The sequence below is a fragment of the Artemia franciscana genome, chromosome 6, assembly GCF_032884065.1.
Source record: "Artemia franciscana chromosome 6, ASM3288406v1, whole genome shotgun sequence".
In the NCBI taxonomy this organism is placed as follows: domain Eukaryota; kingdom Metazoa; phylum Arthropoda; class Branchiopoda; order Anostraca; family Artemiidae; genus Artemia; species Artemia franciscana.
In genome coordinates this window covers 26,070,449-26,084,973 of record NC_088868.1, presented here as the reverse complement: position 1 = coordinate 26,084,973, position 14,525 = coordinate 26,070,449, and the positions used below count along the sequence as shown (strand labels likewise).

The window sequence follows — 14,525 nt, the reverse complement described above, 5'->3', positions numbered from 1 at the left end:
TATGCTTATGATTTAAGCATCCTAGATGGAAGTGTGAGCATAATGAATGAACTTTTAGAGGTTTTGTGAGTTCAGGCTGCTAGAATAGGTTTGATAATTAATATTAAGAAAACTAAGTCACTAAGGTTAGGAATAAGTGAGGATGAAAACGTGGCGTTGGGTAACGAAAAGATTGATCCAGTGTGCAGCTTCACTTACCCTGGTAGTATCATTAGTAAAGACGTTTGAAGCAGTGAATATGTTAAAAGTAGAATAGCTAAAGCTCAGGGTGTTTTTTCACGATTAAAAAATGTTTGGGAGAATAGGAAGACAAATATGCCCCTGAAGCATGGGTGCTCCGAAAAGCGGGCGAAGATATACTAGATAATTTCCAGAGAAATTGCCTATAGATTGTTCTGGGTACCCGGCTGACTGATCTTATTTCAAACAGTAAACCGTACGAATATTGTAGTTCAATCCCGCTTTCTAGGCCTATAATGAAAGAAAGGTTGAGATGGTTAGGGCACGTTCTGCGGATGAAGAGTGACAGACTGTGGAAGATTGTCCTTTTCGGCCAACCATTTAGGGTTAAACGGAATGCAGTCCATCCTTGTCTGGGATGAGTAGGATGTCATAAAGACAGATTTAAGTGAAATGGAAACTTCTTGGGAGGTTGTAAAAAGGGAGGCTTTGAATAGATTGGGATGTAGGACGAGCGTCCTTTGCTGTGTTGGCCTCAGGCGGCTAGGTGCTGTGGTTAATTGTTAGTAGTAGTTTTAGTAGACTGTTTTGAACAAATTAGCTGTTTCAGAACTGTGATGAAATGCGTTTGGAGGGAGAGGAACTAAAAAGGGCAGGAGGGGGGTGCTGGTTGCCCTCTAACAACTTTTTAATATTCCTGTCAACATGCTTTGAAAGTTTAAATTTGATACCTTCAGCTGTTGTAAAGAAATATATGATATACATTTTTATTAAACTGGTTGTAAATGATCTTTTGATTTAGTTTAACATACAGAAAAGTTGGTTTGAACATTTTGCAAGGGAGTTCAGTGCCCCCAACAAAAATATAGAGGAGTTTTTGAAAAACAGCTTGACCTTGTTCTTTCAAGTAAGACAAAATCTTTCCTGGTTGTGTCTCCAAGTGCTGTTCACTCTTTGATTCCTAAATTAAAGAAAAAATCTTCCTCTGGTGTTGATTCTATTTCAGCAAGGCACCTGCAACTTGCAGGTTCTTTAATCGAGCAAAATTTAGGACTACCGTTTCAGTTATCCTTGTTTGTGGTGTAGTCCCTTTGCAATTCTGTATCAGACAAATAACTCCCATCCTTAAAAAGGGAAAAAAAGACGCTTCTCTGTGCAGTTCTTATTAACTATCTTATTAGTGTATAAGAATAAGAATATCTTATTCTTTCTTGATTAAATAAAAAAAAAACAAGTTTTTTTAACGGAAAGTAAGGGGCGACATTAAAACTTAAAACGAACAGTAATTACTTCGTATGTGAAAGGGGCTGCTTCCTCATCAACGCCCCGCTCTTTACGTTAAAGCTTGACTCTTTCTCTTAACTCTGCTTTTTAAAACAGCTAAAAAACTGTAGCGTAAAGAGCGGGGCGTTGATGAGGAAGCAGCCCCGTTAAAAAATAAACACGCATCTATGATCTGCCTTCTGGCAAAAAATACGAAATTCCACATTTTTGTAGATAGGAGCTTGAAACTTCTACAACAGGGTTCTCTGATACGCTGAATCTGATGGTGTGATTTTTGTTAAGATTATATGACTTTTAGGGGGTGTTTTCCCCTATTTTCTAAAATAAGGCAAATTTTCGTAGTCTCGTAACTTTTGATGGGTAAGTCTAAATTTAATGAAACTTATATATTTAAAATCAGCGTTAAAATGCGATTCTTTTGATGTAACTATTGTTATAAAGATTCCGTTTTTTAGAGTTTTGGTTACTTTTGAGCCAGGTCGCTCCTTACTACAGTTCGTTACCACGAACTGTTTGTTAAGTTTCCTTCGTCAGTTTGGGTACCAGCGAGGCTTAGGTTGAGAGCATGCGCTCTTTCTACTTATAAATGTGCTGAAGGATATTGAAAAAAGGGGTGATTTCCTGGTCGTATGTGCACTCGACGTTGCAAGAGGTTTCGACTCGTGGATATTTTTGGAAGTTTTGCTCGAGGCCCTTTTGAAAGGTACTGATGCTGCGGTCATCACTTGTTTAAGATACATATATAGAAATCTGAAGGCTAGAATTAAAGATGATCAACTATTTTCGATTCTGAAAGACGTACGCCAAGGAGCTATGACTTCTCCAGTTTTGTTTAATAATCTGTTACCGGTGCTCAGGATAAGCTGATCTGTACTTTTATCTTCAAAGGGGTTGATCTTTCGTTAGTTACGTTTGTAGATGACCTACTAAACCTTTCCTCCGCTTTTCAGGGATGCTTTTCAACCTTTGAGTTTCTCCAAGAAGAGTATGAAAACATTTGTTTGAGCTTTATACTGATAAAACAGTTGTTCTACCGTTCAAGTATGAAGGGAACAGGAATTCAATAAGTCTATCCGGTTCTGAGGTTTCTTTTACTAGCAGCCTCACTTACCTGGGCATGCCTATTGGAGCAAACCTGAAAGAAACTGTAAACCTGGCAATTAAAAATTATGCCAGTAAGATCCGGGCTGCTTATGTCTCCCTGGATTCAAACATTTCGTATCTAAGTTGAGTTCACCGTTCTCATTTATATAATAGCCTAAAAGTTCCTCACTTACTTGCCCTTGCTCCTGTTTGGTCTTTCCTTAATTGTGGCAAAAGAAAGCAAGTTCATATCCTTTACTTTAAATTTGCAAAATATTTAATGGAATTTCCAACTTGGACAAGTAACTATTTTCTGCAAAGAAAGTATCATATGGTAAACCCAGCTGAAGTTATTGAAAAGCGTATTTGTGATTTCACTACCGAATGCCAGAAGTCTTCCCATCTTTGGTCATTTCTGTTTATCCCTTATTTGTAGTTGTCAGAGTGTGTTTTTATTTCTGTTGTCTCCTCTTTTTTTTTATTTTTACCCTGTCTTTTTCTGGGCTTTCTGCCCAGTTTTTTGTGATAGGTTATAAATAAAATGATGATGATGATAATTAAAATGCATTTGATATTTTGTAAATACTTAATAAATTAATATGCCAGACTAGACGACTCCCTTGCACCGTGCGGGATTAAACCTGCTTACGCACTATTGATACACAGGGCTGCTTCCATTGTACCGGCAAGGCTGTGTTACAATATTATTTTAAAAGTTCATGTTAAGTGGAATTTACTTGTTGGTTCAAAGCTCCACTTGTGTGCATGAATAGTAAACAGTACGACAATTTTGTCAAAATAGTTTGAAAATAAGAACTTCCTTTTTTAATAATTGGTTTTGTAAAGAGGTGTCTCTGGAATTGTAATCGTAATTTAATTGTTATTAGTTGATATATGTAAGATGTATTTACAGAGATCAAACTAAAATACACTTAAATGAAAAGTGACGGTACAGAAAAGACCTCCCCCCCCCTGTAACCCTTCTTAAGGCTTTTGGGTTAAAACCGAAGGGGTTAAAAGAAACTCTATGGTATACATTTATAATTGTTCTGTATAGTGTGTCTCCCAATAAGAAACCTTATGTAAACAATCGGAAACCTGGATAACTAAAAGTAAACTGTATAATGAGTGAAAATTTAAGAAAAAACTCAAAAATAAAATTAGTATGATCGACCACAATTGTTGTTTGTTAGTTTACATTATGATTAATCTTAAAGTAACTTATATTACATAGCTTTTACTTTTTACGTCATATATGGTTATAACCTACGACAATGACGTCATTCATCATCTTGTGTGTGAAAATTCAGTATTTTGTGAAAATATCGATTTTATTTCAAATAATTTTTTTTTTGTGAACTACCAGAGCACTCAAATGTGGTAATTTCCTTCAATGAGCCATTAAACAACTCTCTATGATGTGCCAATATCTAGCTAGTTGGGAGAAGGAAAAAACGGTTAAAGATGCTGTCGATGCGAAAGAATGAGATATGGGCTATTTCATTTCTTAGTATGGTACGTGATTGTCTCTCACGGGATTGCCGCTAACCGCAGCAACTCTGAAAAATATTGTATATTATGCATCAATTAATACGATAATCTGTAAATTCAACTTTTGAGATTTTCTTCCCTTGCACCGTGCGGAATTAAACCCGAAAACCCCCGAATGGGAAGGTTTCTCCATTACGCCAGCACACAGATAATTGGAAGAATAATAATTAGCTATCTTCAACCGCTTCATGTTGACTTGTTGCTTCACTTAGTGCATGAACATTAAAGCAGTACGACAGTCCTGTCAAAATGAAGATGTCAAAATGAAGAATGAAGATGGAACTCCTTTTTTAAATAGATTAAAAGTTGGAAAAAAATCCTTAGAACTAACTGTGTGTTTACTTGACGGCTAAGTGAGAGTTCGGATATTTTGACATTAAAAATCATCCTTTGGAGGCACCTGCCCCTCCCTAACGCAGAGATAAAGGGGGTGGGAAGGTGGTAGTTGCCCTTAGATCACTTGTTGAATCTTAAAAAGGATAACGAAGCTTTTGATTTCCAATTGAAAGAACGCCCACCAAAGTAATATGACAACCCTCCCCATAAAAACCTTATATATGACAATTTTCTTTAAAATGAACCATTAAACAGCTCTCTGAGAATGGAAAGAACGAAAAAAAAGAAAAAGGAGGGGAAAAAGTTGCTTTCGATGCAATATATTGTCTTTGCAGCTACTTTCCTTGTTTGGTTCTATTGGTGTACTTTGTAGTTCGATCTGATACCATTTTTAGGAGTTATGGGCTATTTTGTTTCTTAGTATGGGACGTGATCGGCTCTCACTAGGTTGCCGCTACTGCAGAAACCCTGATAATATTATATATTAAAAATTAGTTTTTATAGAACATTGCATAATTTCTATAGAATTATGGTAAACTATAATTTTACCATAAAAAAGTGTAAGCTCATTGTGTATGCTATTTGGTTATTGCTCTTTTTTGGTGCACTTGTTGGTAATTAGTCTTTAGATTTTTTTTTTTCTCTGAGCTGTCACAAGGTGAAGCTTCAAAAAGATTGTTCCAGTAATTATTTTTGGCGGAGTCAATGATTATTTTGAATTTGACTTCTGCCTAGAGTTTATTTATAGAAGTTGTAATAGTTCGCTGTTTTTGATGACTTTCTGTTATATACCCACTTATGTTGGCAGTCTGATTAAAACCATTACTTACGGACTTGATAATTGTCTAAATAAGTTTGAAAGACAAAGGGACGGTATGGCGTGTTGCCTTTAACAGCTTTGAAGTTAAGCCCTCAGCAAGTTTATCAGATGTCTTGTCTGAGTAAAGGATGGTGTAATCCAGATCATGGAATGTGAAGTTCAAAAATGGCGTTCGAAATGCAAGAAAGGTGTGTGAAAGCATTGGCCGGTTAGCCCCCAGTCCCCCGTTGCACTTCCTGGCTGAAGGGCCACGAAACCGTGATCAGCACAGCCGGTTTATACTTACTTACTTACTGCGCCGTCATACTTACTTACTGGAATGTGAATCACATCGACTCTAGAGTTCAATGCCTGGTATGCAATGAGGAACTTTGAAGTATGTTTAATCCTCTAAGAGCCTTGGGATTCAAATTTATAGAATTTTCTTATTTAAGTGCCATATCCAGTCTATTTGTAAGTTTTGTCTTATAACCTTCTAATTTTCTTTAATTTTCTTTGTCCATTTTACATAATGCATTGTAGTACTGTTGGTATTATTGATCTATGTATGCTCTACTAAATAGTACTGATTGGTTGTTTGTTGGCCTCACTGGCCTACACTGTTTGACTCACTTTGACTTACCTTGTTGTCCAGCAGGGTTGCCAGTTGAAGTTATATTGCAAGATAAAACAAAATGTTCATTCAGTTCATTCAGTCTTTTTTTAGAATCAAAATTAGCTACACAGTTAAGCATACTGTGGATTCGGAAGTACCAGAAGAATTGAATCCTAATGCTGAGCAACCAGAAGGCGGTGAAATGAAATCCAAACCTGAATTTGAAGTAGATATAATTAAAAATGGGAAAACTATTGGCTTCACGTGCAATTATGTTCAACAGAATACGGAAGAAGGAGAAGCTGGTGAGTGTTGAGAACAATAGATAAAATACATGGAATATTAGTTTTAACTCTTTTATGCTTTCATATGTATAGTCACCAGTTTCCTATTTTCCCAGGTAGAGCCAAGTTCCTTCATTTCAATAAGGCTTGGCTATTCTTATAGCCTGTATCAAAACAGATCTCTAAATTCGAATAATAGTGTCAATTTTTTTTTGAGGATGGGGATGAGGAGCCCAGACAGCATCTGGGGAAGGGCTCTGGTTCCTGCAAAATAATAGCCGAATAAAAGAAAAGGAAAACCGTTAAAAGTCAAGACTTTTTTTTGGAGGAAGTATACTCCATGTGCGTGAGCTTGTCTTTGAGCATAATCTCGCTATTTTTTTCATTATAAACTTTGTTCTGACTTAGCGTCTATGCACAGGCCCAAGATTTCTATTTTAGGTTCTCTAATTGTGAAAACTAAACAATATGTCAATACAAACTAAAGTAGAAATGGGAAGCTTTATAAAACATGTAAATTATATTGGTTTGTTTTAGGATGCTATAATGTAGTTTTTGTCCCCGTTCATCTAATTAGTCAGTTCAATAACTACTTAGTATTAATTGTGGTTAAAATCAAACACCATGTGTGTGCTGTCTTTCTACTGAGGTTTGATTGAATGTAGTTATCTGGTGAAGGACATAACCTTCCCTAAACAATCAGAGGCCAATAAAGATACAAACGCCAATATTTGTTAATAAAGATGCAACATGTCAATATTTTAGGGGGAGGGTGAACTCAGGCTCAAGGGCTCCAATTTGGGTCATTCGGTTCTACAGACAAAAGAATCCTTCCATGTAAATGAAAGAGGAAATTGCATGTCGTGTTCCGTTTTGGGAAGGCCATTTTTAGCCCTATTATAGTCCAATTTTTAGCCTTATTGCCATTTTAGCCCTATTATCGTAGTTAATCATATCAGAAATACTGAAATGCCATCGTTTGCTAAATCACACACCAGGTGTAAAATAAGTAATTACTGTTTTTTTTTTTTTTTTTTTTATGATGATCGTTTGATAATTTGAGACTATTCCACAAATAATCCCTGGATGTTCACGAATTGACAGAGTTGTGATTCGAATTGACAGGGGTTTGTTGGACGAGTTATGCAGATGAGAATCTCGGTACAGTCTATATTTTAACTATATAATATGTTCATATTTCTACTAAAATCTTTCTGAGTTGCCTTTGTTTTAAAATGTACTATTTGAAGCCCTTACCTGAAGATTACACATGTCGTTCTTCTGAATACCATTGACGAAAGATAGCATTTATTTGAGTCACCCCCTTCAGGAATCTATACAAGGATCTAAAAATATTTCCAGATTAAGTTTCAATCACGTAATCTAAAACTACCCAATGCTAGGGATATCTGAAAAATTGTATATGGCACCTTCTGTAATATTTTAAATATAAATATTTTTATCTATATTTAATATATCTTGTTATATCTAATGTAATTATATAATTTAATGTAATTTATATTTAATATAAATTTTATTTCATATAATGAAGTTCAACATTATATTTGAATATCCTAAAATCAATGTTCAGAATATATTTCAAAGAAATATATAATTTACACATAGGGTCTAAGTATGTTTTCTTTCTAAAACAATATCACACTGAAAGCCTTTCTTTTAAAAGGAAAATAAAAGAATATAAAAAAAAATATTTCAAAAAAAGAATTTTTTTTTAAAGAAATAAAAGGGCCAATATTTGGGGATAGTTTGGATTTAGGTGAGAGAAGGACGTTTTTGGGAAAGTTTAGAGTGTTGGTTGGCCTCTAATGGTTTCGCCCTGTGTATGGTTATGTGGATGAGAATTTATTTCATTTTGTATCCAAGTGTGAAGAGCTGTCCGAGTTGCGGAATGAATGTTTTGGAAGGGTGTATGGGAGTGAATGCTGTTTAATTAAGCGGATGGCTAAGAGGAACGCATGTGCTATTAAACAGTTGTGAAAGTTGCTCCCTTTAGGGTTAAACATAGGGAATCATGTTTGAGGGGATAGCTTGTTACGGTTTATAGGAACTGAATTTTATTATGAATGGTGTTTGTCATTTATTATGAATGGTGTTTTCCTTTTGTTGTGTTTTTTTCTTATTTTTTTGATTTATACTATTTAAAGCAGGATTTCGTTCCTGAGCTTTGTTTGTAGGTTGTATTCGATGTTGCTATGGCCTGCAGGGTTTTTGCAATAAATCTTATCTTTTGAAACACAGAGGCAAGCAGAAATAAAGTCCCTTTAAAATTGAAACTTAAAACGAGCAGTAATTACTTTCAACGAATAAATGACATTAAAACAAGCAGATACTAAAACAAATGATCACATCAATCATAAAAGGTAGCACATACTGCTATAAATGAAAAAATAAATCGTAAGACGAATGGAAATTAAAGTGAAAAATCAACTCAAGCTTAAAACAAACAGATATTACTCTAAACAGGAGTATGACTCCTGTCCTCCAAACCATTTAAAGACCACTCTGTCATTTCTTCTCTTTTTCACAAGGTAAAGAGGTCCATATCATAAAAAAAGGACTTGTTTAGGCTTAAAAGTAAGAGCGGTGCTACTTTACTCTCTTCTCAAATTCTTTAAATTGTTCGAATTTCACTTCCTTTTATTGATAACAATAGGTATTTTCAAATGCGTGATTTTTATTTTATTTAAAATAGACACAGTAATAATCAAGATGTCTGGGAAGATCTATTGAAAGTAGACTGATTGTTTAATATATAACGACTTTTATTTCTGGATGTGTCGGCAATTTTTATTTTTCAAATTCTAAATATAAAAGAGAAGATGTTTAAAATACATTTTGTTTTCAATAATGTGCAAATGATGCTGTAGCCTTTAGAAGGTTAGGGAGCAGTAGCCTTACTCCTGTTTATGATAATTTCTGTTCGTTTAAAGTTTGACTTGATTATTCGTTTTAATTTCTTTTTGTTTAAGGATGTATTTATTCATTTATTGTAGTATTATTGTCTTTATGTTTGATCTGATTATTGACTTTTTTCGGAAAACTTCTTTTTTCATAACTTTTTTTTTTTCAATTAATTTAGTTCGTTTGTATTTGATGAATTTTGATTGTTGGAAATATTGTTGGATGCGTTTGAGTTTTTTTTATTTTCTATAAGCTACTGAAATGTTCATTTTAGTGAGCTAATAGATTATTCTATTATTTTGTTTGTTTCAAACAAAATAATTTAATATTTTTTTTGTAGAAAGATAAAAAATTATCTTTTTATATATCCATATATAAGATATATGTTTCTGCGAAACTTACGTATATGTTTCATGGACCCAAAGGTTTTGGGTCCATGGGGTATTCTTATCAATACGACTTCAAAAATCGCGAAGTATTTATTCTTCTATGGGGCTGAGACCATCCTGAACTCCTATCCTGTAGACACTCTTGAAAACAATATACCTAAATCCATTTATCTAAATCATTTCATTAAAAGGATATTTTTATGGAATGTTTATTGTAACTGTCAGTTTGCTTAAATTTATGCATTTCAAAGTCATTTACTAAAAAGAATTCTCTTTTTCAAGTTTTTGTTTTAATTGATCTCTCTTTGGTCGTGAAATTATAATTGAGTTGTCTTCAACACTTGCAATTTTAAGGCGATAAGGCATTTTAAGCCATAAAAAAGTTTCAATTTTACGCGCTAATAGTGATATAACTACATTTTTCTTTCAAAAGAAAAAGACCCCTCGGTCCAGCCTGCTTACCTTGAAAGTTTACCGCCGATTAGAGAAAAACAATATTTGGCTCATCTGTGGATTTCGCGAACCAATACAACCCACATATTTTCAAAATCTGTTTTCCTCCTAGGTTCAAATGGCCCAGTGTAAATGCTTAGTTGTATCTACCAGCCAAATCGGGACAAAAAAAAATTTGGCTTATTTTGGAGAAAAAAATGTGGGCATGTTTTTTTTGCCTTTGTGGTCCCCTTCTCTTCATCTAGCGTGCTCTGAAAATCTAAGCAAATATAAGGGAAAAAAAATTGTTTGCCCAGTTTCACGTCTCATTTTTTCATTCAGGATTATACGCCCTGTAAGTTACAAGACTATCAGAGACCAAAAAAATGCCAGGGGGGGGGGGCAAGCCGCTGGTGCTTAAATATGATAATAAGTTTCAAGTGGCTTTTCTGTATAGGGATCTATCTAACTTGAATATATTAAGACTATTTGAAAGAAGAAATATAAAAAAGCGTTTTTTTTTGCATCCCAGGTTTGAGTCTTGGTCTGGAATGATCAAAACATTTAAAGTCCAAGTAACTGGTCTGAAGAAAAGTATTATAAACGTTACATGACCGGAGAAAAAGTTTTGGGTCCATTATCGCACGAAAAGAGGTTCCTTTGACCCGAACGATAACGAATATAATACGAGATACAAATGTTGTTCAACCCTTATCCTTTCCCCTACATAATATTTTGAACCCCCTTGCCTTCTCGAGATTCTGCCTGAAAGTTTTAACTCCATCCCTGTAATTGTTCCCGAAATATTGAAAATACGCTATTAATTATATTGAAGAAAGACTATTTTGATAGGCTGGACGAATCTATCTTTCGATTTACCTCCCTAATTCACCTAGAATAGATTCAGAGTTTCACTTGGCCTAAAGTTCTAAAACTTTTAGACGTAAACATACATATTTTTTTGCCACCACATCTTCTCCATCTAAACATAAACATAGTACCTCTTCGCCTCCTCCCTACCCCCAGCATTCAAGTTTCAGCCCCATTTCTACCTTTGGTTCCGAGATCTTACTAATATGCCATTTTGATATCCTGGTTGCATAGTTTATTTCTGTTTACCTCTACCTTAGCCCTCAAGTCAGAATTTGAGGTCCCACATTCCATAAAAATTCCAGCTCAATCGTCCAAGACGCTCCTGAGATTATGCAGATACGGTGTTTTTCCGATCAAATGACATCCTTTCAAAGTTTATAGGACAACCCTACTATGAGAGATACAGGTAAAAAGTTATTTTGACACTGTCAAGCCTGTTTCTGCGGGAACCAATTTTTTTATATTTTTCCTTCTGCGTTTGGGTCTACATAGACCGAAGATTCAAAGATAAAAATTTGAGACACTCAGAAAAATATTGTCTTTTATACTTTTTCCACTTCCTGTTTTTTTTTTTGGGGGGGGGGGGCTGAGGCGAATTTTTATTTTACATAAAGTTCTTCTCAGCCCAAGAATTTACGCTTTTAAATTTCAAATCGATCAGGGAGAAAAAAAGGCCCAATTTCTGGGTCCGCTACCCTCGTCCTAGCCGACTAGTTGGCACACATGACTTCCTTTGGGACAAGTGATCGAGTCCTAGTTTTGCTGATTATTAATTTTTTTTTATCCTTGAAAATTTTTGTTTGACCTTGAGAGGAACTTCTGAAAGTTTTCAACCAATTGCACACCCAACATCAAACAAACCCCCTCCCTGTCCGCACCTCTAATCATTATTTCGAATAAAAAAATTGAATTTTGACCTGATATCTAGGGGGCTAAAGGGGCCGGGTAGCAAACGAGGGTGTGTGAGGGGTTCGGACTGACTGCCATATTAATTGTAAAAATACCTCACAACACCCCCTTGAGATCCCTTTGACGATTGGACGTTGTCCACAGAAAAAAAAAACAATTATAGCTAGGGTTGTACTCAGGAAAGAGGTGGCTCGGGGGTGCCGAAGCTCGTCCCTTCAGAGACCTGTCAGTGCAATAAGCCATTGGAAATCACCCAGGAAAGAGGTGGCTCAGGGGTGCCGAAGCTCGTCCCTTCAGAGACCTGTCAGTGCAACTAAGCCATTGATTCACCATGAAAACATTGGAATTTTGATAATTGCGTTTTTTTCCTTATAAGAGAAATATTAAAAACTCCCGACTTTACAAAAAATATTTGTGTAATTGTTGCTAGATCTATGTTTTGAGCTGCAAATTTATTAGAAGTATGAAAACTACACGAAAGTAAGGAAAAACTCCCCTCCACCACCGAAACTTAATGTTAGGCTTTAGCCTTCCCCCTAAAAACAAACAAGCTTCTGAACACGTCCCTGGTTATAGTGAACCATAACTCTTATTGTTTGGAATGCATTTCTTTCGGGGATGAAGACAGTTTTATTTTATAGATAAAAGGGACCGAGTCTCTCATTAGTTTAATTTTGAAACAGGTCCTCTGTAATTTCAAAATCCCTTGAATTTTTTTTTTTTTTTATAGACACTAGATCCTAGCATAAAATGCCGATTGGGCTTTTTAGTTACGATCCATGGTATGTGAAAAATATTAGTATCTGAGACAAATCTAGAGAAAATGCGAATAATTAGCAACAAAGTATAGTCCGGTACATCTTTGACACCTAATATAGGTTTATTTGAATAGATTGAGCAAAATAAATGCTTCATTCCCTTTGTTTAAATGTCTTGTTTTTAGTTTGGATTGGTTGATGCTCATTAGAATGTTGACTTCTTCTTGTTTATATTCATAGCTTAAAAACACTGGGGGTGTGGGATTGGATCGTTCGAAAGATGTCTCGATAAACATTAAAAAAAAAAAAAAATCTGGCTATTTGTTTCTAAAAATGTTTCTGGACACAGCTAGTCAAGGTATCTGACTTGTCCACTATTTTGACTTTTCCTGAGAGAAGTCCCATTCATGTGTGGAGCTATGTTTGCTTTGAAAATTACTAAGATAACTAGTTTAGTCTAATTCTCGGGTTTATTTTTAGTACAAATAGTCGTCCGAGGAGAAGGGCTTCTGGCCTAAAAACTATTTCCTTATTCATATGCTTCCAGACTAATATTATCGATATTGTCATCATCAGTGTCTATTTTGTGTTTTAGGTGATGTCTTTGCCATTGATGAAGTTACATTTTACGAAGGAGAATGGAAAGATTCGAACTATGCTGTAGCTGGTGATATTCTTGATGGGGTAATTCATTTGTTTTCCCCTCGTCCTAAAGGAAACTAATTTAGGAAAAATAGTAAAAGGACTCAAGTTATACTTTATGAGTTTCAACGAGGTTTTGAGGAAAAGAGGTTGAACTATGAGAAAGTACGCATAAGGAGGCTTATATTGTCCTACAGGCAGCCTAGGTCTTTTAAAATATTTTGGACTTAGGTGTAGAAATTAATTTAGTATTGTAAGCAAGGAAACCTCTCAAAGTGTGTAAACCCAATTAAATAGAAAGCGACCACTGTTTTTGGAGTTTCACTCAAGATTATAGACCATATTTCAAGTTGTGCATTTGAGACTGTTTGAGACAAGGGGGTAATTGTAAGCCTATTCTAAGCTGTGTATCACAAAAATATAATAGCAGGCAACAGCGAGTCAACAAAGAGCGTTACGTTGTTTTGCTTTTCTTATGACTAGACATACAAAATCAAGACGTTGTTTGTTTTCCATTTACTATGTGATAATGTTGCTTTCATTTGGAGTATATTTACATTTAAGTACAGGTCGTCCAACTGTTTTTGGAACACATTTGAAGAAACGTTACGGAAATATTGAATATAGGTTTGTATAAATGTCTTTAAGAGGTCCCATTTTAAACAGCTTATGGTATCTTTTCTCATCTGAGGATTGTAACCCAAAGAGATTTGTCATCGCTGGACAAGGGGCGACAGTTAGTCAGAAAAAAAATCAATGTTTATGTACACTAGAATTTTCTGTATTATAAATATTTTTTTTTTATCAATTGCGCATGAAAATATCAAAATAAATCTTAGAAAAGAAGAAATTGGATCTTCCCTGGAAAAATTGAGTAATCTAGGCCAAAAAATTGTAAGGCATGGTTTCAAAAACATAAAGCGCATCTTTTTACTGCACACTTCTTCTTGGGAATCTTTGATGTACCTCTTAAGACCTTTCCAGCCACTCTTGTATCCAGCTTTTTATATTTTAGATAGACAAAAAAGTACCCGAGTGTCCCAAGAAATTTCGTCTGGGGATTTTGCTAAGATTGAAAATCTTGTTTTGGGAGTGAAGTCGTTTAATTACTTTGTTTATTTTTGTTGTTGCAAATTTACTGGTAAAAAGAAAAAAAAATACAGAAATACACATTTACAAATGCATATTTGCAATTTTTAGTATTTTCTTTTGTCAAAAGGCAGGACAATTAACAAAATATGCAAGGTTAAAAAGTTCAATAATCGGCAAATGTATCAAGAAAAACTGAAGTTGCTACCTACAGAAACATTTTTAAAAAATTTATGAGGAAATTAAGAAATAACGTCAACAGACTGAATACTTTTGTCAATGGCTTAGTTGAATAAAAAGTGTAATAATTCTCATTCCATTTATTAGGTTGACTATGAAATTGTGGCATGCTTAAAAGGTGTGGTAGCAAAACACTCG

At 34.8% G+C, this 14,525-nt stretch overlaps 1 protein-coding gene across 1 annotated transcript in view; it reads left to right on the top strand.

Moving 5' to 3' along the window:
* Window positions 1-14,525, top strand: part of LOC136028243 (complement component 1 Q subcomponent-binding protein, mitochondrial-like) — a 31,134-nt gene that overhangs the window by 15,453 nt on the left and 1,156 nt on the right. The window contains exons 3-4 of the mRNA XM_065705972.1: window positions 5,961-6,154; window positions 13,012-13,100. Of these exons, the coding sequence (XP_065562044.1) occupies window positions 5,961-6,154; window positions 13,012-13,100 (283 nt within the window). The remainder of the gene's footprint in view (window positions 1-5,960; window positions 6,155-13,011; window positions 13,101-14,525) is intronic.